General features: G+C 43.0%; 2 protein-coding genes across 6 annotated transcripts in view; one reads left to right on the top strand and one right to left on the bottom strand.

Annotated features, from left to right (window-relative positions):
• The window catches only part of apbb2b (amyloid beta (A4) precursor protein-binding, family B, member 2b), a 35,118-nt gene extending 19,447 nt beyond the window's left edge, over nucleotides 1-15,671 (top strand). For 3 of the 5 annotated variants that reach the window (XM_063218276.1, XM_063218279.1, XM_063218278.1), the window contains 12 exons: nucleotides 113-336; nucleotides 1,329-1,454; nucleotides 2,102-2,173; nucleotides 3,070-3,132; nucleotides 5,252-5,337; nucleotides 5,453-5,513; nucleotides 5,969-6,115; nucleotides 6,207-6,334; nucleotides 9,539-9,653; nucleotides 10,061-10,148; nucleotides 11,760-11,843; nucleotides 11,949-12,347. In XM_063218276.1, the coding sequence (XP_063074346.1) occupies nucleotides 113-336; nucleotides 1,329-1,454; nucleotides 2,102-2,173; nucleotides 3,070-3,132; nucleotides 5,252-5,337; nucleotides 5,453-5,513; nucleotides 5,969-6,115; nucleotides 6,207-6,334; nucleotides 9,539-9,653; nucleotides 10,061-10,148; nucleotides 11,760-11,843; nucleotides 11,949-12,235 (1,481 nt within the window). In that variant the 3' untranslated portion in view covers nucleotides 12,236-12,347. Of the gene's footprint in view, nucleotides 1-112; nucleotides 337-1,328; nucleotides 1,455-2,101; nucleotides 2,174-3,069; nucleotides 3,133-5,251; nucleotides 5,338-5,452; nucleotides 5,514-5,968; nucleotides 6,116-6,206; nucleotides 6,335-9,538; nucleotides 9,654-10,060; nucleotides 10,149-11,759; nucleotides 11,844-11,948; nucleotides 12,348-12,959; nucleotides 13,140-13,307 lie in introns of those variants that run through there. The other 2 variants (XM_063218281.1, XM_063218280.1) reach the window with 2 other exon arrangements.
• A 717-nt stretch (nucleotides 15,672-16,388) lies between these two features.
• On the bottom strand, nucleotides 16,389-27,223 carry LOC134465944 (putative methyltransferase NSUN7). The gene is made up of 12 exons (XM_063219843.1): nucleotides 27,118-27,223; nucleotides 25,738-25,941; nucleotides 24,828-24,886; nucleotides 24,229-24,365; nucleotides 23,687-23,839; nucleotides 22,946-23,132; nucleotides 22,646-22,859; nucleotides 22,235-22,378; nucleotides 21,821-21,922; nucleotides 21,000-21,117; nucleotides 18,335-18,437; nucleotides 16,389-17,870 (listed from the first exon to the last, which is right to left on the bottom strand). The coding sequence occupies exons 1-12, from the start codon at nucleotides 27,221-27,223 to the stop codon at nucleotides 16,872-16,874; spliced, it is 2,526 nt and encodes an 841-aa protein (XP_063075913.1). The 3' UTR covers nucleotides 16,389-16,871.
• Nucleotides 27,224-27,620: the final 397 nt, after the last annotated feature.

Raw genomic sequence — 27,620 nt, forward strand, 5'->3', positions numbered from 1 at the left:
TAACGATGATCTTTCTGACTGTCAACAAACAAATAGTACTCATCTGAGCATTCACACTGTTTTATGTGTGTGTATTTGTATATGTGTGTGTGTATGTGCGTACTTGTTTCAGATATTTGGAGCGAACAGGCATGTCATACAGACCCAGACCTTCCCCCGGGATGGAAGAAGATCACAGACATGGCGGGCATCTACTACTGGCACATCCCCACTGGCGCCACCCAATGGGAACGCCCGGCATCCAAACCTATGCCATGCCAAAGTGCCTTGCCCGAGTGCCATACACACAAACACTCCTCCAGTTCCCTCACACCTTCCCCCACTCCAGATCAAGAGGTAAGTACATGTGAACAGACCCTGATCTCTGCCTGTGTCCAGGGCCGGATTAAGATGGCCCGGGGCCCCTAGGCTACAGGTTGCTGCTGGACAAATTTCGTGAAAAATGTAACTACGGTAGATAGTGTTATTATTATGAGCTAGACATTCAGGATATCATGTCTGCCAACTGTACTCAACACGGTGGATACGTTTTTCAGTATTGCATCTTTTTCCAATTCTGCAATTTTTCACTTTTGGGCAATCAGGGGGCCCATGGCAGATGGGGGCCCCTAGGCTGCAGCCTTATCTAGCTGGTGCGTTAGTCCGGCCCTGTCTGTGTCAGTCTGTCTGTTGCTCTGTCTCTCTCCCTTGAGGCTTCAGTATGGTTCACTGCACATTGTCTCAGAGACCTTAACTAGCTGGGTGTGAGGTCATTCATGCTGCCAAGTAATTCAACCTCGCAATGCTGTGGACAACTCAATTATTGTTTACTGGTCAAATGTTTGAATCTGTCATGAGTATAAATAAAAGTAGTGTTTTTCAACGGGCTTTAGGGTTTGGCAATTCAGGTGCATTAATCTAGTTTATTTTTCAGTACTAAGGGGGGTGTTGGCAAGCTTTAAAGAAAAAGATAACATTTTGCAGTTAGTTATGGTGAATTCAAGTAAATTGGTCCACTTTCGACCATTCGCTTACATGCAAAAAAGAGGCCCAATTAACCCGAATTCACCCCTATGTTAACAAAAATAACAATCTTGTCCTTGACACAATCTCAGCAATCCAAATGGTGAATCATGCTTTCCTTTTTTATATGCTTTACTGGACAGCATGCCACACACTTTGTATACAATGTATGTAGCTTTCTCTCATTATCTGGTCTATTTGTCTATTTTTGGTTTACCCTGAAATGTGCAGTATTGCTGCAGAACTTTTGCATTTAGCTAAAGTTGGTTCCTCCCACCTTACACCTAGGCACACATGAAGTGAGTGTTGTTTGTGTGTGTGTTTAGGCAGAGGTGTTCTTCAGAGATGCGTCCTTGCGCTCAGGCAGCTCTGCTTCGGAGAGCTCTGTGGAGCCCATTCCTATTCCAGACTCTGATGTGTCCACCTGTGGATTTGTCAACAGCTGTTACTTGGTGAGTCTTGAGTCTCAAATGACGTTTAATTCATGACCAGGATGGTACTTTGTGCATTATAATATGTGTATACTATGTATTTAGTAGGAAGCGTTAGCTGTAAGCTGGAAGTAGGAATGCGTTGTAAGTTAACCATTTTCAAACTTTAAGCTTATGCATCATTTTTCAATTTGCTTAAAAGAGTTAACAGGCTAATGATGACGTCCAATTCAACCCAACTTTGTCAGCTCAGCTTCCTTTTTTGTTTGTTTTTCACTTGGTGGTATATGAACATTTGCAGGTGGATTTTCATCAATAGACCTGCATGCTAAGTTCATGTAGAAACATGCACATATTAGGTAGGGTTGTTAGGAAGTTCCTGTACAGGCTCGTTGTTGCAGCTCATGCTATCTTCATTGTTTTATGATGCTTGTTCATGTGTGTGGAGCTGGGTATGCCTCTTTTCCACTGCAGGCTTTCTGGTAGGCCTACAGCTTGACACAGCATGACTCGGCCGCCACTTTTTGCTTTTCAAATAGGCCCGACAGAGCTCAATCGTAAAGCAAAATGTGGCGGCTGACTTGCGTTGTATTGAGCTGTAGGTCTAGCAGAAAACCTGCAGTGGCAAAGAGGCATTACATTACCTTCTCTGTTTTGTGCCCCCGTAGCCGCGGTCCTCATCTGCGCATCACATGCCAGATGAAGATAAGAACACTCAGGCACAACACCCTGAGGAGAAGGTTAGTACTGCTGCATACAATTATGTTTTCATCTCTTCCCTCTATCCCTCCCTCCCTCCCTCCCGCCTCTGGCGGATGATGGATGGATGTAACGTGGTGAACGTTCTGGCATCATCAGCAGTGCAGATAACAGACAAGCCCCTTGTATCGCTGTGGTCCATGGGAATGCACTCCCATGAAAAAATGTCCTTGTGATGGTAACTGTCTTAGCAGTTGCCACCAGCATTTTGCAACTAACTTGTTGGTGTTCTGTTGTTCTGTTCCTGGGAGGTTTGGAAGGTGGCATGTCACTACATTTGTGGAGACATACCTTAACACAACATCAACACTGAACGTACATGCACTCACACGGATAAGCGCACGCACACACACACACACACACACACACACACACACGCGCGCGCACACACGCGCGCGCGCACACACACACGCACACACACACACGCACACACACACACACACACACACACACACACACACACACACACACACACACACACACACACACACACACACACACACACACACACACACAGATACAAGCATTCAGAGAGAGAGAGAGTGTGTGTGTATGTACGAGTGATACAAATATGCAGCACACACACACACACACACACACACACACACACACACACACACCAACATGCCAGTGGAGTGAACTAACAGCCATGTCTTGTCTCTCTCCTCTGTTCCCCTGACCCCTTGAACTGTAACCCTTGTTCCCTGGTCTGTGTGTGTGTGTGTGTGTGTGTGTGTGTGTGTGTGTGTGCGTGTGTGTGCGTGTGTGTGCGTGTGTGTGCGTGTGTGTGCGTGTGTGTGTGTGTGTGTGTGTGTGTGTGTGTGTGTGTGTGTGTGCGTGCCTGTGTGTGTGTGTGTGTGTGAATTAAACTACATAGAAACAGTCCTGGAGTGAGTTTGCTTTGGGCTCTGGTGGAAAGATTGATAGTGAGATCTGGAAGGTCAGTATGAGTTTCAGCCTGAGGGCTGAGCTGGACTCTGTGTAAGTACGTGTGATACTCCTACAAAAACATCCTCTCAGGACACAACGGCAGCGTCCAAAAACATGCACAATTTGTATGCATTCTCATCTGTGTGCAGGGCTCTAAATTATTTTTTTCCTATCCGCTAAAATGGCTATGAGATGTTTGTATTACTAGCCTAACACACACTCACTAATGGGTCAAAACAGCAAGTTCTGTAAGTTGGTCTTTTCTACCAGCCAAACTGAAGTTTCACCAGCATTTAGCCAGTTGGCTGGTGTTAATTTAGAGCCTTGTCTGTGTGTATGTTGAGTCGACCTTGACTGTAAGGAAGGACAGAGTGGCCGCTGTTATGAGAGTTGATGTACACAAAGGGGGAGTCACATCTTTTCTGACATTTGTGCAGGTATCACACATACTTTCACAGGGAGTAAACCAAACTCTGCTCAGACCTGGTCCTGCAGCGCTGCTCCGCTTGCTATCTCTCTTTCATTATTTGGGGCGCATGGCCTCCTGACACACACCTCCCACTGGGTCAACTTTAGGATAAGACAGATAGAGAGGGTGGCGTCTAGGGTCAACCCTCCTGCATGTCTGAACCTTTCCATGGAGCACATGGGGCGCATTCAGGCCGACTGAGAACTCTGCTGGTGCCCGTTCCTGCACCGAATCGCAAACCAGCCGCCGTGTTCACGCCACAGATCTTAACGTTCGCGAACCTAAAAGTTAGTTTGCAATGCAAACTACAAAATACTTGTTTTTTCTCTGTGAACCGTGATGACAACGTGGCCTTCAGTAGGTTCATCCGGGTAACACAGTCACGTGCAGAAAAAGTTCAGAGCCCGGTATGAACACGGGCGGTTCGCAGACTTTAGTGCCAAACGCAACTGGTGCGGGCACTGGCACCGGCTCCGTTCTGGTATGCCTAAAAACCCTAATGGAGAGGCTCACTTCATGACCTCAAGTTACTCGTTTTGTGTTTTTTTTCTTTGAGATAACAGTGGTACTGTGCAGCGGGACCAGATATTCCAGCCTTTTTAGACTCGAGCATTGTACCTGTGCATGTAATACTCCCCACTCTTATCAAAGACACACACATCACAGACGTTTCTCTCCGAGCTCTGCTGAGCATAGGTAACACCGGCAGAACATCCAGCCAGCACCACCTGCCATTACCATCCTCAGGCTAGAATAGATAAACACACACGTTACATATTTCTGTAATGTACCAGCAGTACTTACGAATTATTGTCCACAAAGTGGAAATTTGTCTTCAGTTTCACCACAGACATACTAACATTTAAAAACAATAATCCCACAATACACAATCAAGCATTCAAGCACCGCACTTGTACTAAGCTACGTTATTATAACAAAACGAAAAAATACTAAGTTAATATAAAAGTACATTAGCACTCATGTTTAAAAGAATAAAATAGCTGAGGATGTTTTAGCTTATGGCTAAAACATTTTTTTTTCAATAGGTGTGTGCTAAATGGATGTTGTAGCTGTGTGTCATTTAGTTTTGTATGCTTTTGTTTGCAATAAGAGTCACATGTCCTCCTCCCCTTAGAGGACATTAAGAGACAGGAATGAAGAGGCATTTACCCTGTATGACTTCACGCTATGACTACTTGAGGCAGTAGGCTGCCACCTTTACCACTGCGGCATGCAGACAGCACTCACTTGTAACCAACACCAGTGATCATAATGGCGGCTTCTGTTTACCATCACTCAGCACACCCAGATCTCTTTTACTTTGCAATGAAAATGTTTGTGTCAAAGCCTTTCCGGCCGCTTCCCCATCACATCTGCTGCTTTTATCTTTCTGTTGGAGAATTTTACTTTGAAAAAAAAAGTATTGCGCTGCACAGCAGCAGCGTACAAAGCTGCAGTCTTCTTTTCTTTGTGTACCTTAGCTGGGCATGCTATATTTCCACGGAGATGGCTCTCTGTCATGCATGGCCACTCGTTGTGGGGCTGCTGCTGCTCACCCACTGGAGACATTGCTGTGATGAATGACTACTGAGTCGTGTGTGTGTGTGTCTGAGAGAGGGTAATAATGGCATTGTCTTGCGGTCTCTGTCTGCCTGATCAGGATCTGCAGGCGGCCACCGTCAACCCTGACCCCAGTCTCAAAGAGTTTGAGGGAGCGACCCTCCGTTATGCTTCCTTAAAGTTGAGGTAGAAACTTCTTTCAAAAGATTACTGAGCACTCAACACTGAATTAGTATCTTTTTTTATTTCTCTTTTAGCGTTGTTCTGCATGTTCTGATGTTTGTGCTTTTCTTCCTCCCAGAGATCCCCCACATATGGAGGAGGAGGAGACCAACAGCATTAACAGTGACCCAGAGGCCAAGGTGAAGGCCAATGGATCTCTGTCTCTGTCTCTGTCTCTGTCTCTGTCTCTCTCTCTCTCTCTCTCTCTCTCTCTCTCTCTCTCTCTCTCTCTCTCTCTCTCTCTCTCTCTCCCTCTCTCCCTCTCCCTCACGCACACATACAAACACACACACGATCTTAAATGGCTGAAAAGTGCCACACTTTGGACATGACATGAACTGCAGGGATGTTATAAAACCACATAAGGGAGAGACAAAAGTGGCCAAACAACAAGTACACTGTATGTGAAAATGTATTGTACTTCTGTATGCCTTGTTGCCTTATTGCATATTGATCAAGTCATTTCATACATGCAGTGGTTGTCACAAGGTCTTGACCTTTCTCTGTCTGTCTTTGCCTCTGCCTGTCTCTCCGTCCGTCTGCCTGTCTGTCTGTCTGTCTGTCTCTCTCTCTCTCTATCTCTCTCTATTTTCAGTGTTTTGCTGTTCGCTCCCTTGGATGGGTGGAAATGGCAGAAGAGGACCTGGCCCCGGGAAAGAGCAGTGTTGCTGTTAACAACTGCATTCGCCAGCTTTCCTACTGCAAGAATGACATCAGGGATACAGTGGGCATCTGGGGAGAGGTATATGAACAACATCGATTGCAGTCTTTACCACTCACTTTCATTTCATTTCTCAGTGGTTTCAAACTAATTCTTAACTGTGTGTGTGTAGGGGAAGGATATGTACCTGCTGCTAGAGAACAACCTGCTAAACCTAGTCGACCCAATGGACCGCAGCGTCCTGCATTCTCAACCCATTGTCAGCATTCGTGTGTGGGGTGTGGGCCGCGACAATGGCAGGTGAGGATATTGTAAATGGACTGCATTGATATAACGCTTTTCCGCTCCTTCGAACACTCAAAGCGCTTTACATTGTATGCCTCACATTCACCCATTCACACTCACATTCACACACCGGTGGCAGTGGCTGCCACGCAGGGTACCACCCTGCCACCAGGAGCAACTTGGAGTTAAGCATCTTGCTCAAGGACACATCGATGGGGTCAGGCAGAGCAGGGCTCGAACCTATAACCTTCTGGTTGCAGAGTGGCTCCTCTATCACCTGAGTCACCACCGCATTGTGAGGTTCCACAGATGGGTAGCTGTGGTGGGATTAAGGGGAGGACAGAAGAGGAGTGGGGAGTCTTGCAGAGGAGTGGGGAGCCTTGTTTCTGCTCTTCCCCCCTATGAATTAGGAGGATCAGGACACCAGATAAATAGTCATGCACACGGCATCTTTACTGAAACATAGTCAAATGCTTGTTTTTGTTACACAGCAGGTGTGGTGTGGTGCGTGCGTGCGTGCGTGCGTGCGTGCGTGTTGTGGGATGCACCTGATGTGTAATGAAAAAGGAGAATCTGTACAGATGAGTGTACATTTGTTACATTCATATGTAATACTGTGTATGCTGTTCTGCTGAACACCTTTAATCTCATCTGGGATTAATGAAATCTGTCTACTGTTACTAGTACTTACGCTGCTGCAGAGGTGTCAAGACTAAAAGGAAAAGTAAATTCATGGTATAAGTATAGTGCTAGCCTATACAAGTATAGTGCTAGCCTATCTAATCTAACAAAAATCCACCAGAAACTTGATCCCACCAGCACAGTCAGCTGGTTGTAAAACAAGTACACAGGTCTACTGGTTACTCAGATAAGTTATATGTCTTGGAAGGAAACCGTGTTTCCTTTTTTTTACTTTTCCAAACCCCAGTTCCATTAAAGTTGGTATGCTGGGTAAATTGTGAATCATAACAAAATGCTGTCATTCATAAAGCGTCTGATTCTTACATTAGATGGAGAACAGTAGAAAGAAAACCACCAAAACTGATCAAAATTATTTTGGGGGATATTTATGAATATGAAAAGATACCATGTCTTAAAAGAATTGGAACGGGGGCAATAAAAGGCAGCAAATGTTGAAGACTAAAAACAAAACAAAGGGCAACACTTAACAGTTAGTTATATTAATAGATGAGATGATTTTATATAAAAACGGTGTTAATTCCTGTCTTGGGCATGATTTCAACAGCCCAAATAGTAGGTGAATTCTTTGTCATGGTTCATAATGTTTTCCTTCCTGTAGTGTTTACAATGTGACAGGTCTTGACCACAAGCCGACCATTTTATCACCTGGTTGTCGTTAAGATGGAGCTTAACTGTTAGAACATGCAATTTGGCCTTTCCTGACCCTTCCCCATCTCTCTCTCTCCCTCTTCCTGTCGTCTCTTCACGGTCCTGTCCACATTAGAGGCATAAAAGCATCACAACTTTGCATGTTAACTCGTGCTCCACAACGTCCTATGACAGGTTAGGTTTAGGCATGGTTTTGTTCAGGGCACAATTTTGCCACAATTTTGCCATTTCCCTTTTTTGTTTTGCTGTTCTTGGCAAACGTAAAGCTGCAGAAATGTTGCTTTACTGACAGATTAGGGTTAGGCATGGTTTTGGTCAGGGCACAGCAGAGCATTTTCACGTTTAGCAACAGAAAGTCAAGAGAAATTTGTTGACATGACGGGAAACTGTGCAAAAGTGCTTGTAGCGTTTAGGACCACGACTTCACTTGCAAAGGTGTCACACCTCAACGCAGAATGCCCTGGCATGAAAGTACACACACACACACCCGCACACACACACACACACACACACACACACACACACACACACACACACACACACACACACACACACACACACACAAGCACACACACACACACACGCACACACACACCCCGAAAGGTCAGAACAATGATTGAGGGGATGGGGGTGAGGGTGAGAAAAAAGGACAGGGATGAAAGATTGATAAAAAGGCTGAAGTGCTCCAATTTTTGTAGACAGAACAGACACAGACGGTTGCTTTGCGTGTGCGCGTGTGCGCGTGTACGTGTGTGTGTGTGTGTGTGTGTGTGCGTGCGTCCGTGCGTGCGTGTGTGTGTATGCATATACGTCACAGTTCTAGTAGTTCAGTGTAGTGTTGAAGTCCAACCAGTAGAGAGAGCTGCACACCATTTAACACTGAATTTGTGTACTTCACTGTGCGACTGAAGCAAGCATTCATGTACCAAGTACGCACACATCTCTGTCTTTTTTCAACATTCTAGAGGAGGCTGTACAGTTGGGAGTTAGGAACTAAACAGAGATGCTCTGTCTCCGACTCCAAGAAGGTGGTGTAGTGACAGAGTAGGTGAGAAGCGGAGAAGAGGTAGAACACAGAGGGGGCTTGTGAGGACGAGAGAGGGGGAGAGCGGTCGTTGTGGCTGATGTCAGAAAGAGGAGCACCGCTTTTAGGATCACGCAGGTGCAAGATGGAAAAGACAGAGGAGAGGACAGTGGAAAGGATTTGTTATTTTGTGAGTGCATGCTATTCCTCTTCCTTATCGTCTCATCTTTCTCTTTTCTGAATGATGTACTTTGAAAATGTTGTAGAGGGAGAGGGGACTGGGTTAATATATGATAGTTAATAGAATTGTTTCCATATTTTCCATATTTCTGGTCTACTTTAGCTATGTAGTACTTCTGTCATAGAGACTCATGTAGGCCATGTGTATGTGTCCATAAGAAAAAGGTAGCCAATAGCCTATTGCTTGGCATTAAACATTTTTTTTTCTTTTTTACTGCTTTCAATGGATTCAGAGAGAGGTAAAGCTGCTCAAGTCCCTCTTCCATTACTACAGTCTCCTGTATAGCCTATAGTATGTGTGTGTGTGTGTGTGTGTGTGTGTGTGTGTGTGTGTGTGTGTGTGTGTGTGTGTGTGTGTGTGTGTGTGTGTGTGTGTGTGTGTGTGTGTGTGTGTGTGTGTGTGTGTGTGTGTGTGTGTGTTTAGGCTTCTGAACCTCACTGGATGCTGAACCAAAGACGCTAGCTTTCGTCTCCTATATGTCTTTTATATATCCTATAGTGTGTGTGTGTCTGTGTGTGTCTGTGTCTGTGTCTGTGTCTGTGTCTGAGTCTGAGTCAGTGTTGTTTTAACGGCTGTATTTTGTGTCTGCATCATGTCTACACAGGGACTTTGCATATGTAGCACGAGACAAAGACACTCGCATTCTGAAATGTCATGTGTTCCGCTGTGACACCCCTGCCAAGGCCATCGCCACCAGTCTGCATGAGATCTGCTCCCGGGTAAGTTCACAACCCCAGCTCCAGGCACAAGCCAGCCCCAGCTCCAACTACTGTTACAGTTTTCTACAGGTGCATAAACCCAGTTTAAGAAATAGACTCATTTAGTCAAAGCAGATCTATTGCAAAATGCTGTTCTTCATTAGAACTTGCCATTATGTTCTTGGCATATCCCTCGTTTTTGTAAGGAGAGACTACTGTAACCTCAATGCACATGTCCACTAAAGACTGGCACTGCTGTTTAATAACTAATAGCAGGACAACTAACTCACAACCAACATGTCTATTACTCTCTGTGTGTGTGTGTGTGTGTGTGTGTGTGTGTGTGTGTGTGTGTGTGTGTGTGTGTGTGTGTGTGTGTGTGTGTGTGTGTGTGTGTGTGTGTGTGTGTGTGTGTGTGTGTGATGTAGATCATGGCAGAGCGGAAAATTGCCAAAGCAGCCATGGGTAGTGCGCTGCACGACAGGCATACAGGAGGAGTAGATCTTCCTCTCGCAGGTAAGCCACACCCATCCCATGACGTGTACGATGGCGTATTGCATTCACTCAATAATACACATTTCACCAGGTCATCTCATAATTATGAGATAAATTTCTCATGATTACGAGATAAATATCTTATAATTACGAGATACTATTTCAAAAATTATGAGATAATATGTCATCGTAGAAGTGTGAGTCAAGTTTTTTTTTAATATATATATATTAGTGGTGGGCCGTTATCGGCGTTAACGTGCTGCGACAATGTGAGACGAAAGGAAATATCGCACGTTAATCTATACTCAAAATATGGGTTTGGAGTTTGGGTATGCACGTCACCATAGCGCTTGATTGACAGACGCTTTCAGACTGCGCTCCAGTCGCTTCTCCTCTCCACCTGTTGCTATCAGCAGACCTAAATATGAACAGGGTTTGCATGCTGAAAACATTAATCTCTCTGCCGTGGTAGGTGTTGTTTGAGTGTTTTTTCATAAATGGTAGACTAAAGAGACGTTATTGTTTGAGGTGAAGCATAGGGAGACATTGTGTGAGTAGCCAACCAGCCCGACATAGCCTACATTTCCTCACGCATTGCATGGAACACATAAACATTGCATGGACCACATGAACAACTTCCAGAAATCTTGCCTGTGCCATAATTGCAAAACATTCCGTGTGATATGCATTTTGAAGATTGTAAAACTGAAACTGTCAATATGTACTCTCGCTGAATGTTTGTGTAATTGTGTTGCGATCACGCATTTGCGACTATTGAGATACAACAGACGGTAATAATAAACCTCGCGGTTGCCGCGCTTGAGTTTTTTTTTTTTTTTGCAAACTGAATTAATTTCAAGTTGTTACTCCTCGAGAATTCTAACTCTGAGAACAACTGTCGGGTCCCCAAAGGCCAGTGCTGTAGGTTCTAGAAATCCAGCCTGGAGCTGTGGGCTTTTTAACAGTCAGTGGCAGATTCTCTCTCTCTCTCTCTCTCTCTCTCTCTCTCTCTCTCTCTCTCTCTCTCTCTCTGCCCATTAGAAATGCTGAATTGTTGAGGTAATTTTGTTTAAATAGCCTAATTGTTTGATAGATTTATCTGTAGGGTCTATTCGCCTATACAACTTATAGCGCTGTTCATTCTGAAATTTCAGTATCTTATAACTGTAAATGCTTCCTAACATATTTGACACACTTTACAAATATTGCAGTGATTTTTTTCATCACCAAGTATCAACATGACCATTTTTTCAAGATGAGATGCATTTTGGAAAAAAGAGATGAGCTCTGATCTAATGTGCCATCTTTCTTAAGAAACCCCAAGGTTTTTTTCGGCATTATTTTGCTAACGTGCCTATTCTGAATGAGCCATTTTGATATAGATTAATCTAGATTAATCTAGATTAATTTCATAATTACAGTGAGATTAATCTAGATTAAAAAAATTAATCTATGCCCACCCCTAATATATATATATATATATATTCATTAAGACAACTTTTACAGCTCGTTCTGTTAAATGTTATCAGACAGTTGTTTTGATCAGTTTCTTTTGTGTAATCTTTTGAATGATGAATGAAGAATGTTTGCTTTCATGTCTACATAATTTGAATTCCTTCCATTTTGTTTTAGCCGAGTTCCCCACTCCAAAGACTGAGCTTGTCCAGAAGTTTCATGTTCTGTACCTTGGTGTGGTGTCTGTGGCCAGACCCATTGGTACGTGAAACCAATCTGCAGTTATAATGCACATACACACCACCCACAATGCATTCTGTCCAGTCATGTTCTAATCTGACTTGAGCCATCTCTTCTCTTCTTCAGGCATGGATGTTCTAAATGGAGCCATAGACAGCCTGGTGACAGCATCGTCACGTGACACGTGGACACCAGTGATGCTGAATGTAGCTGATGCAACTGTCACTGTCATTAAAGAGAAGGCAAGTCCCCTTTCTACATGCCATCTAAGCAGGGCCGCCACTAGACATAAAGCAGTGTACGCAGAGTGCTTAGGGCACCAACCAGTGCTTGGGGCACCAACCACTTTGCCCCCCAAAATGGGGCCTCTTAAATTGAGATTGACTAAAGAAAGTCATGAAAAAAAAGATTGAATTACATTAAAAAACATATATTTATTAGTCAGTACATTATTATCATTAGCGTCTTCTGCAAATAATTTTGTATATATATGTTGAACTGACTGATGGAGTGACCATCACAAGGGTTGTTTGTGTGCTCTTACAGCCAAACTGATGATTTTGGCATTTTGTTTAAAGGGCGTGTTTAGCATCCCACCTTCCTGTGTGCAAAAGTGGGTGGGATTACTTCTACTCCCATTACTATTCTGAGCAGTCATGATTGAAATGTGTGTTTTCACTTGTGGTGTGCATTGGCACTGCACTTGCGATTCGATTCAATTACGATTCGGGAGGTAACGTTTAGATTCAAATCGATTCAGTTCGATTCTACAATGCATTGTAATGCATTACATCTCTACATGAAAGCAAGGACAGAATTTTCATCAGTCATGAGCCAATGCAAGTAGTGAGATACTGAACAACATTTTATTGACTATTGTGTGTGTCAATCTTGCAGCTTTCAATGCCTTGAAATGCTTTAATTTAATATTAAGTTCATTTGCTCCGGAAATGCCCACGGAAGTAATTGAAACAAAATATTCAGCATCGATTATGGCATTTGCCGAATCAATTATTGAATAGTCCTGCCCCGCATTGCGATACATTGCCTTATCGATTATTGTTGACACCACTAGTTTTTACAGCAGGGTTACTAAGGACATGTGTCACTGTTTCTCGTGTGTTGGGTGCTCTTCAGGAAGACGATGAGGTGCTGGTGGAATGCCGCGTGCGCTTCCTGTCCTTCATGGGTGTTGGACATGATGTTCATGCCTTTGCCTTCATCATGGACACGGGCAACCAGCACTATGAGTGCCATGCCTTTTGGTGTGAGCCCAACGCTGGGAGTGTGTCAGAGGCTGTTCAAGCAGCATGTATGGTGAGTGAGCATTACATTTTGTACATCACCTTACGTTGTTAAAAAGTTGATTCATCAAGTCTATAGATGATGAATATCAAGTGTCAGATTTCCTAGTTCCTGTTTGTCACATCTCACCCTACCTTTCGTGTATCTTGTATGACTGTTTCTGTGTGTCTGTGACTCCAGCTGAGGTATCAGAAGTGTTTGGTGGCTCGTCCTCCATCTCAGCGTCCGTCTGGAGCGGCGCCTCCTCCTGACTCTGTGTCCCGGCGCGTTTCGACCAGCGTGAAGCGAGGCGTTCTGTCTCTCATCGACACTCTCAAGCAGAAGAGGCCTCTACATGAGCAGCCCCAGTAAAGCCCCCTCCACAATCCAACCATCCCCGATGCTCCCTGACCACCACCATGACCCTGGGAACCGTAACCACTGAAACCTGAGGTATACCCTCCACTCCTATAGACGTGTCCATCTGTACATATCACACAGAGAAGAACCAGCAAAGACAAGACATGAGCAAACGCAGTGGAGTATACTGAGAACACAAGGTTGGCTCCCAAAGGGAACGGTTTATAACCTGACATCAGCTTTAACTTGCCAGAGTATGCACATTGGAGTTCATTTCTCACCTTCCGTAAAGCTGTCCACTATCCACCACCCCAGACTGAAACCTGATCATCAGATTTCCACATGGTATTGTGTAGACACAGAGCAGAAGGGAGAGATCATCAACATACAAATGACCACATGGAACCCACAATCCTCTATCCGCCTGCAGCCTCCCTTGGACAACAGTGAAAAAAAAAACCTGCACAGACAAACCCGATTGTAATAATGTGTCAAAACTAGTGTCAGACCTGCATGAGTGGATGGATGACTTGCCAGGTTTTAATCAAGACAATGTCTTGATGGGCACTTCCAGAACACGTGTTTAAACATACAAGAGTACTCCTCCGCTTTCTGTCTCTCTGTCCCTCCGTATATGGTCGTGACTCAGTATATGTACCTGTGGTCCTTCCCATTTTCTGTAGCACTCCTTACCTTTCCTCTCCCCTCCGACAGATGGTTTATGTGAAAAAGGTGTGTGTATGTGCGCGCGTCTGTGTGTGTGTGTGTAATAGTGATTACCACTGCATTTGTTTACCCTATTATAAACTGTTCATTTTCTTTGTTTGTTTTTTTGTTTTCTTTTATAAAAACTGATTGCAGAAAGCCCTCTACTTGGAATACTTAAACTCTGGCCAAAGTGTAAAATATGCAGTGTATGTGTTGTAGATAAAACAGACATGGACAAAAGATTGATGAGAGAAAGAAACGATGATTGTTTATATAATGTTTATTTTCTTGTTGTTCCTAAAGCTAAACTAGACAATGACTGAGCATCTATCTATCTATGCATTCTTTGGATATGAGCATCACCTTGCCTCGCATGTCCCAGAGTGAGTACCGAACAGAAGTGATATTTTATTTTATTTATTCTCTTTTATATTGGTTATATAAGCTGTTTTTCTTTTGGTTCAGCCAAACATCTTAAGGCTTTGACTCAGTCTCATGGACTCCGCAACTCACACTCATTTATTGTATGGGAAAAGAATACGCAGAATTGCTGTATACACTCAACAGTAACCAATATATCACCATTTGGAACGGGGCAAAAGAAAAGGCAAATGTCATGGTGTGGCCCATCCCTGAAGCTAGTGCCTGACTGCTTCCCTGGGGTGCATTTCTCGAAACCATAGTTGCTTACTACGTTAGCTACTTTGTTGTTTTCAATGCAATTTCCCATTGGCAACTACCCAAGTTGCTAACTGGCCAACAACTGTGCTTTAGAGGAACGCACCCCAGATCTCCTTCTTTTTGCCTATTATCAGTTGCCTCTGAATGAACTGGAGGAACAAACAAGATGAACATGACCAGTCAGTAAGAGGATCAGCCATGTTTTTTGAAGAGCTCATTTAAGTGATGTAATGTGAAGATAAGCTGGAGTGGTTTCCCCTGCTCTCTAAGATGAGCAGCATCAAATCGCTGTAACTTCCTGTTTATAAACCAAGGGAGTACAGGTTGAGGTCAAGGAGAATGATTATGTAAAAGTTGCCTTAAATCCAGTCTAAACAAGTCTAACAATCCAGTTTAGTGTGATTCTGTGAATTTTCCCTAATATGATGCGAGACTGTGAAACAGACAAAATAACTTTAGTGATATTCTACCATGAATGAACAAATTTAACATGATACTGTACGGTTCCTCGTGCATTCATTAATTTGAAGAAGGCTGAAGGACTGCTTTTGTTAAGCAATGCACATGCTCATTGGAGAATTTCTATAGAGCCACCTTCTTTCTTCCAAAATAGACTGTTTTGAAGAGCCCTCTAGTCACTGATTCACCACTCAAAGTACTCCGATCGATTTAACTACACAAGTTGTTGAATGCTGATTATGGGCACAAATTGTCCCACACACCATGTACACAGACATTGGCTTGTTTAGCTGACCACTGATTTGTACGCCATAGTATATATGTAACCTGTTCAAATAAAGAGCATATTCAAAATCAGCATGGCACACAGTGGGAGTCATTATGTCATTTGTATCAAGTTAATATTGTTTGTTTTTTACAGTTTGTAGTGAATTGGGGTGAATTGAAATGGATTAATATGGTACAGAGACCCAAAAACCAAAAGGAGAGATCCACTGTATCTACTGCACTTTATCAGTGTTCTGTTTGTTCCGGTCAAGAATGAAGCTGTAGCATCTTGCCAGAAGCAAACAGTAAAGCTGATGACACACCATCATAAATGAATCCTTCCGTGGTGTTGCTTGTGCAGTACATTTTACATTGTTTGATGTTGCTTGAGGACCTGTAGCAAAAGATGGGACTGAAATATCTGTATGCAAGTCAGCTCTCTGCTTTCTGCTGTACCCACATATTCACTCTGGTGTGTTATTATGGTTTTTAGTACCACTAACATGCGTAGAAACTGCAAACACGTTTATACATACAGAATATCTTTGGGGTTCAGTAAACGCACACCGTTTGAGGTGCGTACGGCAGACAATTAGACTCAACTTGAAAAAGAATGGTCGTCGCACACTCAGAACTTCATGCAGTTACATTTAATAAGACCAATGTTTCGGCTTACGCCTTCATCAGGGTCATCAGATGACCCTGATGAAGGCTTAAGTTGGTCTTATTAAATGTAACTGCATGAAGTTCTGAGTGTGCGACGACCATTCTTTTTCAAGTTGTGTACATACAGAATATAAAAAACTTAAAGGTGCACTGTGTAATATTCTTTGTAGTTTATTTTCAGAATTCATGCTGCCCATTCACAAATGTTACCTTTTTCATGAATACTTACCACCACCACCAAATTCTAAGTATTCATTACGACTGGGAAAATTGCACGCATCATACATGACAAGGGAGATCTTCTCCATGGTCCGCCATTTTGAATTTCCAGAAAGACATTTTTAGCTGCAAAACTTACTGTACTTTGGTACTATTAAATATTGGTTTATTATTTAGTACAATTCACGAAAAGATCAAATTTGGTAATAGGCAGCACCGTTTCAATGAGTAGTATAGTTGCAGTACCCATTCTGGCCACATTTTACAGAGTGCACCTTGAGGATTATCTTTAAAAAAACAAGTTATTTGTAGAGAGCCTAAAAACAAATAGTAGTGTCCTCCACACAGATGTGCCTCACCACTATGTGAAAGCAAAGCTACGAAATGAATCGATAAAGTGAGACGCTACACATGCCAGTGGGCGGAGTTGGCCCGACTGGAAAGTGAGGAGCTAGTATTGGACAAAGGAGAGGAGGATGACATGAGGCGATTGAGTGAAGGGGAGAAGCGAGTGTGGCTCAGAGCCAGAGGTGGTAGCACTAGCTCTACAGATCTTAAACCCTCTTGTCTAGGATTGGCTGTATTAAACCTGCCCTCTTTCCCTTGTACCTTACCCATTTCAGGTCTAGCTCTCATCACATCAACCTTAGACGCGACTCTTTCTCTCGCAGTTGTCAAACTGTCCTGATTTGTCCCCTGCTCTTCCTGACTGCCTTGTGAGATTGCTCCTCTTGACTTCTTGACATGGTGTTTGGAGGAGACTAGTTTATTTCCTTTTGAAATGACTGGTCTGGAGTTGAATGTGTGGTGTGTGGAGGCAGGGGGCTCATTTGACCTCAGCAAACCCTCTGTCATGTCTAGAGAGTCCTGTCTGGATGCAGTTTGGTCCTTAAAATATGTAAGAACGTCTTCATCTGATGTCACTTCCTGTTGAGAATTAACCAGGTCTTTATCAGACAGGGCCACTTCTTGTTTGGACTTTGGTGCTCCTTGCTTTGACGAGTCTCCTTTATGAAGTCGAGATGATCTAGACTGGGCGGGACCGTTGGCGTTTTTCCGCGTGAGCTTTTTGTGCTTGTTGCGGGAACGCTTTGCTTTAGAGTGTTTTTGTTTTCTCTGCAGTTTAGTGCTTGACAACACCACAGCTTCTTCGTCACTGTCATTGGGACTCAGGGTGTCAGAGTCGGGGCAGGGGGAAGGGGGAGAGGGAGACTTTGTATACACATCTATGGAAGAATCAGTAAGCTCTGGGAGCACTGGTATTGGGGACATGGGAGGAGCTTTCTTACGATGACGATGCTTTTCCTTTTGGATGGGCAGAGGTGCAATGAAACCTTGAAGTAATCCTTTGGCAGCAGCTCGAGCCAAAACATCCTGTACAGACTCTACCTTAGAGGGGTCCGGCTTAAAATCACACACAAACACACACATGCACGCACACACAGACAGACAGACAGACAGACAGACAGACAGACAGACAGACAGTGTGTTAAAATCAACAACGTTGTCCTCACATCACCTTTTTTGTCAAGACTTGGTGCAGTGTGCAATGAGTGTACTATGTGAATATGAGAGTACATAAACTTCACACTACTGAATCACACATAACATTATCACACTATCACATTTGTATGTATGTATGTATGTACAGTACTGTGTGTATGTATGTATGTATGAGGCGTAAAACTTTTCAGTGTGTGATGATGTGCTCAGACGCAAATGTAAATTATTAAGCCTCACCTCAGCCTGTTAGGACAGCAGCCACAGCAGGGCTATGTGTGGCAAACACTGTGTGTGTGTGTGTGTGTGTGTGTGTGTGTGTGTGTGTGTGTGTGTGTGTGTGTGTGTGTGTGTGTGTGTGTTTTCACCTCTCTAGCAAAGACGCATAAGAAACATCCATTAGTGAGCTGAGATGGCTCCAGCCTAAGGAAGGTAAGGTCTGATGTGCACCCGAGTCCTGGAGAGACCAGCCTGGGGGTGCAACAGAGAACCACAACCACAACCACAGGAGAAAGAAATGCAGAACATGTACACTCGCCTCCAAAAGAGTTGTCGCCTATCCATCTGTTTGGAATAACAGCTAATAACCTGACTTTCAATTAATCACTTGGCTTCAGAAGTCACTCATATGAAAGCTACAACCCTCCCGAATGAAAATGTATGTACAAAAATAAATTTCATGCACCAACGAAAGATTGACCCTTTATTGAACACAGACAGGGCAGATTTTCACAAGACAAAGGTTTTGTCGCCTATCGAACATAATGTGAAAATGAGCAGATAAGTCACTTCAAAACACTTCAAATACGCAGATTGGGTGTCATACTTAATCACTGAATCACTCTCACCTCTCCAGAAAATCAACTTTGGCCTTAGGTGTATGTTTAGGGTCATTGTAATCATGGAAAGCAACACAATGAAAATCAATGGAGTTCAATGAGAGATGGTGACATATTCGCTATTCGTAGAGCAATACATGTTTAACTTCATGATGTAATCAATGATTAAAGCCCTCAAACACCTGCAGCATGCATGCAGCTCCTCATAAGAGCTGTATCTGTACCATGTTTCACGTTATGCACCATTTCTCTTTTTTCATATTCTTCATCTCCAACACCATATAGTTTTGATGCTATCAGTTCTAAAATGGTTGATCTTGGGATCTTGACTTCAGAATATGAGTCCCATTAGCCTTCATTTTTGTCAGAATTAGGCCTGACATACTCTTGGCTGGCTTTTTTGAGACAGGACAGTGGGAGAGACTTCTTTGGTGTTAAAGGTGAAGAATTTGGAAAAAATACATGGTGCCTAAAGTTAAACATGGGAAGGATACAGCTCTTATGTGGAGCTGCATGCATGCTGCTGGTGTGTGAGGGCTTTTATCATTGATTACATCATGAAGTTAAAAATGTATTGCTCTACGAATAGCAAATATGTCACCATCTCTCATTGAACTACATTGATTTTCATTGTGTTGCTTTCCATGATTACAATGACCCTAAACATACACCTAAGGCCAAAGTTGATTTTCTGGAGAGGTGAGAGTGATTCAGTGATTAAGTATGACACCCAATCTGCGTATTTGAAGTGTTTTGAAGTGACTTATCTGCTCATTTTCACATTATGTTCGATAGGCGACAAAACTTTTGTCTTGTGAAAATCTGCCCTGTCTGTGGTCATTAAAGGGTCAATCTTTCTTTGGCGCATGAAATTTATTTTTGTACATTCATTTTCATTCGAGAGGGTTGTAGCTTTCATATGAGTGACTTCTGAAGCCAAGTGATTAATTGAAAGTCAGGTTATTAGCTGTTATTCCAAACAGATGGGTAGGCGACAACTCTTTTGGAGGCGAGTGTATCTCTTTAGTCACATAAACACTACATTACATACACTATATTACCAAAAGTATTCGCTCAGCCATCCAAAGGATCAGAATCAGGTGTCCTAATCACTTGGCCTGGCCAAATGTGTATAAAATAAAGCACCTATGCATGCAGACTGCATTTTACAAACATTTGTGAAACAATGGGCCACTACGTATCAGGAACTCAGTGAATTCCAATGTGGAACTGTCATAGGATGCCACCTGTGCAACAAATGCAATTATGAAATTTCCTTGCTCCTAAGGGTCATTTCATATCAATTCAAACGATTCCTGAGAATCTCCCCAGGTGATACTCTTCGATTTGCCTGATATTGCAAACAGGTATGCCAACCGAAAGAATACCAGGTTTTAGCATCCTACCTCAAACAGTTTTAGAGATGAGGCCCTCCAAAGTTTGGGTGCTACGCCCACTTTCAGGCCCAATAATTGGATACGTAATTTGCAAGCAGATTTGGACACCTCCAGCGTTAGTTTGAAGACAGATACAGGCCTTCAAATGGCCTTGTCCCCTCAGTATGACCCTGTCTATCAGATACTGTACTTAGAAATAGATAACCTAATTTTGGATATATTACGCCTTTAAAACTGGATTTTCAAAATGTGTGCTTAAGACATTTTGGGGCTACAGATCTTGGAAAGCATGCATACTACTCCGATTAACAACTGAATTTCCATCATATTTGGGAACTCTACATTGTGTGCAAAATGTTAAGGGGGCTCAGACCTCAAACGACAGAACGAGCTCAGAAATGGATTTACGACAAAATGACCATACCGTACTCCCGTACCCCAATTTAACCATGTGGGCACTTGATGATTCAAAAGACAAACATGTACATCCAAACTTTCCCCCAATCAGCCGTTTTCCCTCTGACTCTTGGAGTCTCTATTTACTTTATAGAGAAAGATATAATTCAGATCTTGTAGTCCTCCTTATTACTAACACTAAAACATTGTTGTACTGTAACATTCATATACCTCAAGACAGCGTTGTGTATGAACTACATTGGTACTGCATACTCTAATAATGAATGCAAGGGGGAATGATTTGTACAGTGCGATAAACACAGCAGTTCAAAATACTAACAGAGGAATAGTCAGTCTGTGTGTGTGTGTGTGTGTGTGTGTGTGTGTGTGTGTGTGTGTACCTGAAAGGTATGAGTTTTGGGTGGGCTACTTTCTTCTCTAGCACACACTGCACAAGTTCTTCATTCTCTTCGCTCTTCTCGGAGCATGTGCAGTACACCACTGCATGCACCTTGGGAACTGGTGTTTCATAAAACACAGCGTCAGCTTCACAGATGCAAACTCACAAAAACACTCTTATACTCTCACTGGAGCTATTTTTATCAGGAAAGTAGGTCAGGGAGCCAGAGACACAAGAAGAGAACGTCTACCAGTAGGACTTTTGGTTTGTAGGCACAATGTGGTGTGTTGTTCCATCTTTACTTTTCTGAACAATTAACACCAGTCTTTGGTGTATCCAAAGGATAAACTCATACACAAACAGATACACAAATTTCTATTGTTGTGTATAGAAGACAGGACCATACGAATAATCTGCATATTACATTAACATCACAGACACCAGTGTATGTACACATTTATAAGATATAGGATAGGATCGGATAGGATAGGATAGGACTCAAACACAACAGATACACACATTTCTGTTCTTGTGTGTAGAATACAGGACCATACGAGTTATCTGCATACTACATAAACGTCATCAACACCAGTGTATGTAGACATTTACCAAGAGACTAAATTCACTCCACCTCATCTACACTATTGCCAGGGACACTATCACTACGGCAGCGCCCGATATCATACTTGCTTACCTGCCAAGACATGCCTGAGGACAACAGTAATATCATATGTATTTATTGCTGTGTGTGTGTGTGTGTGTGTGTGTGTGTGTGTGTGTGTGTGTGTGTCTGTGTGTCTGTGTGTGTGTGTGTGTACTTACAGCTGAGTGCATGACTGAGGTACTGTTTCTGTTTGCTTGCTAATGCTTCCAGCTTGCTGTGTTCCACTGTCCCCTGAGATAGACCATGTAGCAGACCTCTATCTGATCAGAGATAAAGAAAACTTCTAAGCATCTCCTCTTTTCTGCAGATTCCACAGTTTTTCAATCTATATGGGCAACCAAAATAAGATTATGATACTAACACATGAACATCTGCATTGCAAGTATTGTACAAGAGAGTGTATAATATAGATTTGTCATGGTTGCTTTCAGCATGTCAACATGTAAACAAATGTTAACATATTAGCACGCATCACGTGTACCTTTGAATGAAAGAATGACATGTGGGAGAAACCATGACCATGAATGTGCATATATGGAAGCAAAGGGGCGTGTGTGTGTGTGTGTGTGTACCTCCATCCTCATTGAGAATGTGCTCCAAGGGGTTGCTAAGTGCTGATGTGGAACACTGAGGCAGCAGCAACACCACTCTCACCCTCTGCATCCGCATGTCCCACTCATCCAACTCCAGGAAGCTCTCACTCAGCAGCGTCACATCTACACACACACACACACACACACACACACACACACACACACACACACACACACACACACACACACACGCACACACTACTGCAATACTTAACCCCGTACTAATGTACTTAAAAATACTGCTATGATTATGTCCTCGACAGTAAACTGCTTTGGATAAAAGCATCAGACAAATGTAATGTATTTACCAAGACCCAGGCCAAGACTAAATGGAATCCATAAAAAGTAATGGAAATGAAAACAAATAGTAGAAGAAAAAAAAGGTCTCACTTTTACATCCTACATTGGACATGGTCCTCTCCAGTTCTTTGGTTCGACTGCTGGCGGTGGGTAGCCCACATACCAAAACTCTGGCTGAGCGCCCACTGGCCAAGACGCCCATATGAGCCACGGTCAGTGCCGAGAAGGACCCCACCATCAACACCTCACTATCCTCCACCAACATGGGACACACGGCAGATACTGCCAGGCAGCGAGACTTATCCTACAGAACATAAAATACAGATCAAAATCACAAAATGCTACCTGGGATTGTTTATCAACAAGTGTGTGTTAACTCATATGTGTTACCTGTATATTGAGAACATAGTCTCTGCTAAGCGGAGAATTCATGAGTTGGCTTTTGGTGTGTGAAGGGAAGATGAGCATATCAGAGCAGTGGGAGTCCCTCCAGAAACCCTCCGCACCTGTGCCACAGGTCTGGGAGCTGGCCCACAAAAACCCCTGAGCTTGAAGTTTCTCACACACATCTTCTACACTATGGTAGGACAGAGAGTATGAAAAAGGAAATTACTTTTGACATTTTACAAAGGTGCAAAAGCAGGCATTATATATTTCGAACAAAACTACAAGTATATGCTTAAATTTAAGTAGATTCAAGCTCCTGTTGAATATCCTGCATTCTTCTGTCATGACCAATGGTGAAAGTAGTGCAGGTGCACAGCACCAGTATAACATTTACAGCCAGTGCACAGTACCAGTAAGAGAATAGGGTTAATGCTGGGCAAAAACCCACATTTGGAAATTCTATTTAAGTAGGAAACATACAACCACGTCATGCCATTTGAGACAAGTGTCCAATGAAGAATAGCTCAAAGTTACCCGAAATAGTCATGCAGTGATATAGATCTGTAGCACACGTTTATTTTGTTTGCGCTCTTTCTGAAGTTGGCATTGGAAGGGTGGTGGTTAGGAAGACTTGCACAAATTAGCACTGGTGAGACATTAAAACTACTTTCACCCCTGGTCGTGACACAAAAATAAATATCACTCACTATACTGACGAGGTAAGTTCTGGTGTAAGTGCTGCACCTGCTTTTGAGTGTGTTAACCCATGCATGGACTAGAAGTGTGCGTGCTCGTTCTTCTTTGGTTTTCACCGTCTCAGGCAGGGTATCAGATATGCTCAGGAGGTTTTGTTTAATCCTGAGGCGGGCCAGAGAGGCAGCCAGCTTCGTCTTAAATCTTAGGCCACCCATACAACACACACACACACACGCACACACACACACACACACACACACACACGGAAGGAGAGGGATACAGATACATGTCATGTAAAAGGACCCTTCAGGTTACACCTAATCAGGTTACACAACCCTACTTACAGACATACCCTCATAAAATAGAAACATGTGCATAAGGTAGAGTAAGCCTATACAATTGTAGGTGTTTCATTCAGAAATGTTATCATGTTATCAAAGAGTCTACTATAAATGTACAAATCTACATTAATCTATGTTAATATTAAAAGCAGAGTACAGTACATTAGCGTGTTTGATCTCTACAGATTTTAGGGTCTCACCACTAGCACTGTAAAATAGACTAAGTGATGAAAGGGGAAAAGGACACACCTGAGAAGAGAAGCTTCCACTTGCTTGACATCCTGCACAGGTCCTCTCTCATCTCCTCTGACTGTCTCTCGGGGAAGAAACTTTCGTTCTACTAGATCAAACAGCATGACCATGACCAGACCCATGAGATCATCTGGCTTCACGGACAGAGAGACTTCCATTATGCCCATGTTGGGTGGAATATCATCAACACAACTGTATTTCAGCCTTGCATTACATTACATTACATTACATTACATTACATTGCACTTAGCTGACACTTTCATTTATTCAAAGCGACTTACAACTATTCTTTTTCAGGGTATTGGTTACAGTCCCTGGAGCAATGTGGGGTTAGGTGCCTTGCTCAAGGGCACTTCAGCCATGGATGGAGATGTAGGGAGAGGTCAGGGGGGATTCGAACCAGCAAGCCCTAGAGACCAACTCTCTAACCACAAGGCCACGGCTGCAGCATTTTAGCCTTCAATTATTACTTTCTCATATTGGACTTTATTGAGATAAGACTATATGAACACCTTATAAAAAATAACATTGTCACTACATATGTAGTGAGCAGAATAAATGTTTCAATGTGGTGTGTAATTGGTTATTATTCTCACCAGGGTCTGGGCTCGACATATGCAGCTGTCAGTTATGACATGCTCCAGAAGTCCTCTGTCTGCAGGGTACAGGATACAGTAAGTGTCAAGTACATCACACATCACCTAGGGCCTGTCTAACTGGAAACACCAGTGAAGTAAATGGGATCTCAAAGGGGTGATGTCATTTCACAATCTTATACAATACAAGATGTTCACATATATTGTCTTTTTAAATTAATGTCATTTTTTAAATCTCAAATGAATTCAGATACCAGTTAGCTTTCCAATTTCCATGTCCTTCTCTACACCACTCTCCACTTCCTTGATGATATTATCACTGACTGAAAGAGATGATATGTAGCCTCTCAAAGGGGGAGCATGAACTCATATTGTCAACATATTATATACGTACACCTTAAGAGAATTGTAATTTGTCAATGCATCAGTAAAGTAAACATGATGCAGCTTCCCTCGTAAATATGTAGACATGGATCCAATCCAACTCTTACTCCAGAGGTGGGTAAACTCTGGCCCGGGGGCCACAGTCATACAGCCCGCTGAGCCATTTAATGTGGCCCGGAGAGCCTTTACAACACAGACAAATTTGATGCTCCCACAACACTCATAAAATGACTACCTAAGCTAGGGGTCTTGTAGGTAATACAGTAGGCTACTGTACATGCATTTCAGTACACATTTCAGGAATGAAATGGCTAAAAGGTATGCCAGCCTATATTATAATGTGTTGCTGACAGGAAAGTTGCCTGTGAGATCTGGCCCTTCGACCAATTTTATAAACCCAATGTGGCCCTTGGCCAAAATAATTGCCCGCTCTTGTCTTTCACCGTCACAACTTTGTTTAGGTGTAAAGTTCTGCATCAAAATGGCAAGACAAGCTCGGCAGTTAGAGATTTTATGACTCACTCACACTTTAAAGTATTAAGCGCAAGCTGGTATGCCTGGCGTTGTTCCTTGGGCGAGGTGTCTGGTGGTGTGCAGGGAGGAGTCTCTCTCTTCTGTCTGTACCTGACGAGTCCTGAGCCAGTCCGCCTCTCCTCACGCGCGTGATCATATATGGCTGCCGCGTGGGCATAGACATGATCGGTGATGGCTGAGTGATCATTTTCCCATGCTGAACATGATGACCGATGTTGGATGTCTAGCATTAGCTGTGTATCTGCATTGGATGGAGAAGGGTTTGTGTCTGGGACGCTGATTGTTCCAGAGAGGTGGTTTATGGTGTGTGAAGATGTACAGCCGGAGGTCGTTGCGTGTGGACTTGACAGAGTTAAGGGTCTATCATGTGTCTCATCAGAGTGCACTATAAGAGAAGATGCAGTTTGTGATGGCATGTGAGAGGATGTTGTATGGGATGCGTACACTTTGGAGTCAGACCGTGCAACTGTGGCATCAGGCGCCAATAAGTCTGTGGAAAGCACTGCATCTTTTCCATGAAATGGTGTGCTATGGATTGCTAGAGTTTGTGGAATGAACTTTGGGGCCCTCTGTTTAGGTAATGGGAGTCTCTTGTTCTTTGCATGAGCAGGTGTTCTTACTTTGTTCTTCACCATCACTCATCAAAATTCTATAAGAAAAAAACAAACAGCAAGACAGCTTTGAACCGCGACACAAGTGAGACTCTCCAAATGACGCGCAAAATTACGCATAGATCTACCGACTTTGATTTGAATAGCTCCAATTAGATAGGCCCTAAGTGAGCATTCCTCCAGTTACTACCTCGTTCTTCATTAAGTAAAGCGTGTAACTGAAACCAGATCGCGGACAAACAACCGAAGACTGTTCATCTGAAACCACACCAGTAACAGGGCTCATGCTTACATGCGTGGTAATTGGGAAGCTACTGGTAGACATCATATTTCGCTGACCAGCTCAGTTATCCTAAATAAGTAATATGGAGTATTCGGAGGCTAACACTAACCCGTTCATTTTATGAATGAGTAAAACATGGTAGGAAGAAACAAGTCAATTTGGCAAGCAGTAGCCTAGGCTATGGTGCCTAAAATAAATCAATAGGAATAGTGCCATCAACAATATACATAAAAAAACCTCGCAAACTAATTAACATAGCCTATTATTAAACAAATGCATGCCATCTGACAATTCAAACTGTTCCTTCATGTAGCCTACGCTACTCTCTGACCCACAAATTACATGGTCTCTAACTCAGTATCATGAAGAAATTATGGGTGGTAGCTAATCCAGCAACTGCTCCACAGTAGGTCGAAGTGAATTAGACCTACCATTATTCAGGAAACCCCAGAGTTTACTGTTATTCTTGTAAACTAACCAATTACCTTTTTGAATAGGAGGTAGAAAACGGTGGACAGGTCATCCAGGGGTGTAATCCGCTTGAGCCTGTACCCGATGAAGTGCTTGATGAGGGAAGGGATCATGTGCTCGTGTCACCTAAAGTTTCCGACACCGTGGTAACAATATGGTAATCTAGACAAGCCTCCACCTTGGACAAAAGATATAGGCCTACGCCTCTCCTGGCTTTTTTATTTTTTATTTAAATCTCATAACCTCCAATTTCTAACGTAATCAATTAGTATATCAGCATAACACCCCCCCCCCCCACACACAAAAATTAATGTAGCCTGCTAATTTAGAGCTGTTCATGGAATTACTATGCATTGCAATGTAGGCTACACAATGCCAAAATTGATAACAGCTACTGCACACAACCACAACACATACAACCTTTTTGCAAATTACTGCATTACTGTCCTTTTTAAAATAAGAGACCAAGATCAAATTTCACGACAGTGTAATTTATTTTCACAGATATTG

This window comes from Engraulis encrasicolus, chromosome 16, assembly GCF_034702125.1.
Source record: "Engraulis encrasicolus isolate BLACKSEA-1 chromosome 16, IST_EnEncr_1.0, whole genome shotgun sequence".
In the NCBI taxonomy this organism is placed as follows: domain Eukaryota; kingdom Metazoa; phylum Chordata; class Actinopteri; order Clupeiformes; family Engraulidae; genus Engraulis; species Engraulis encrasicolus.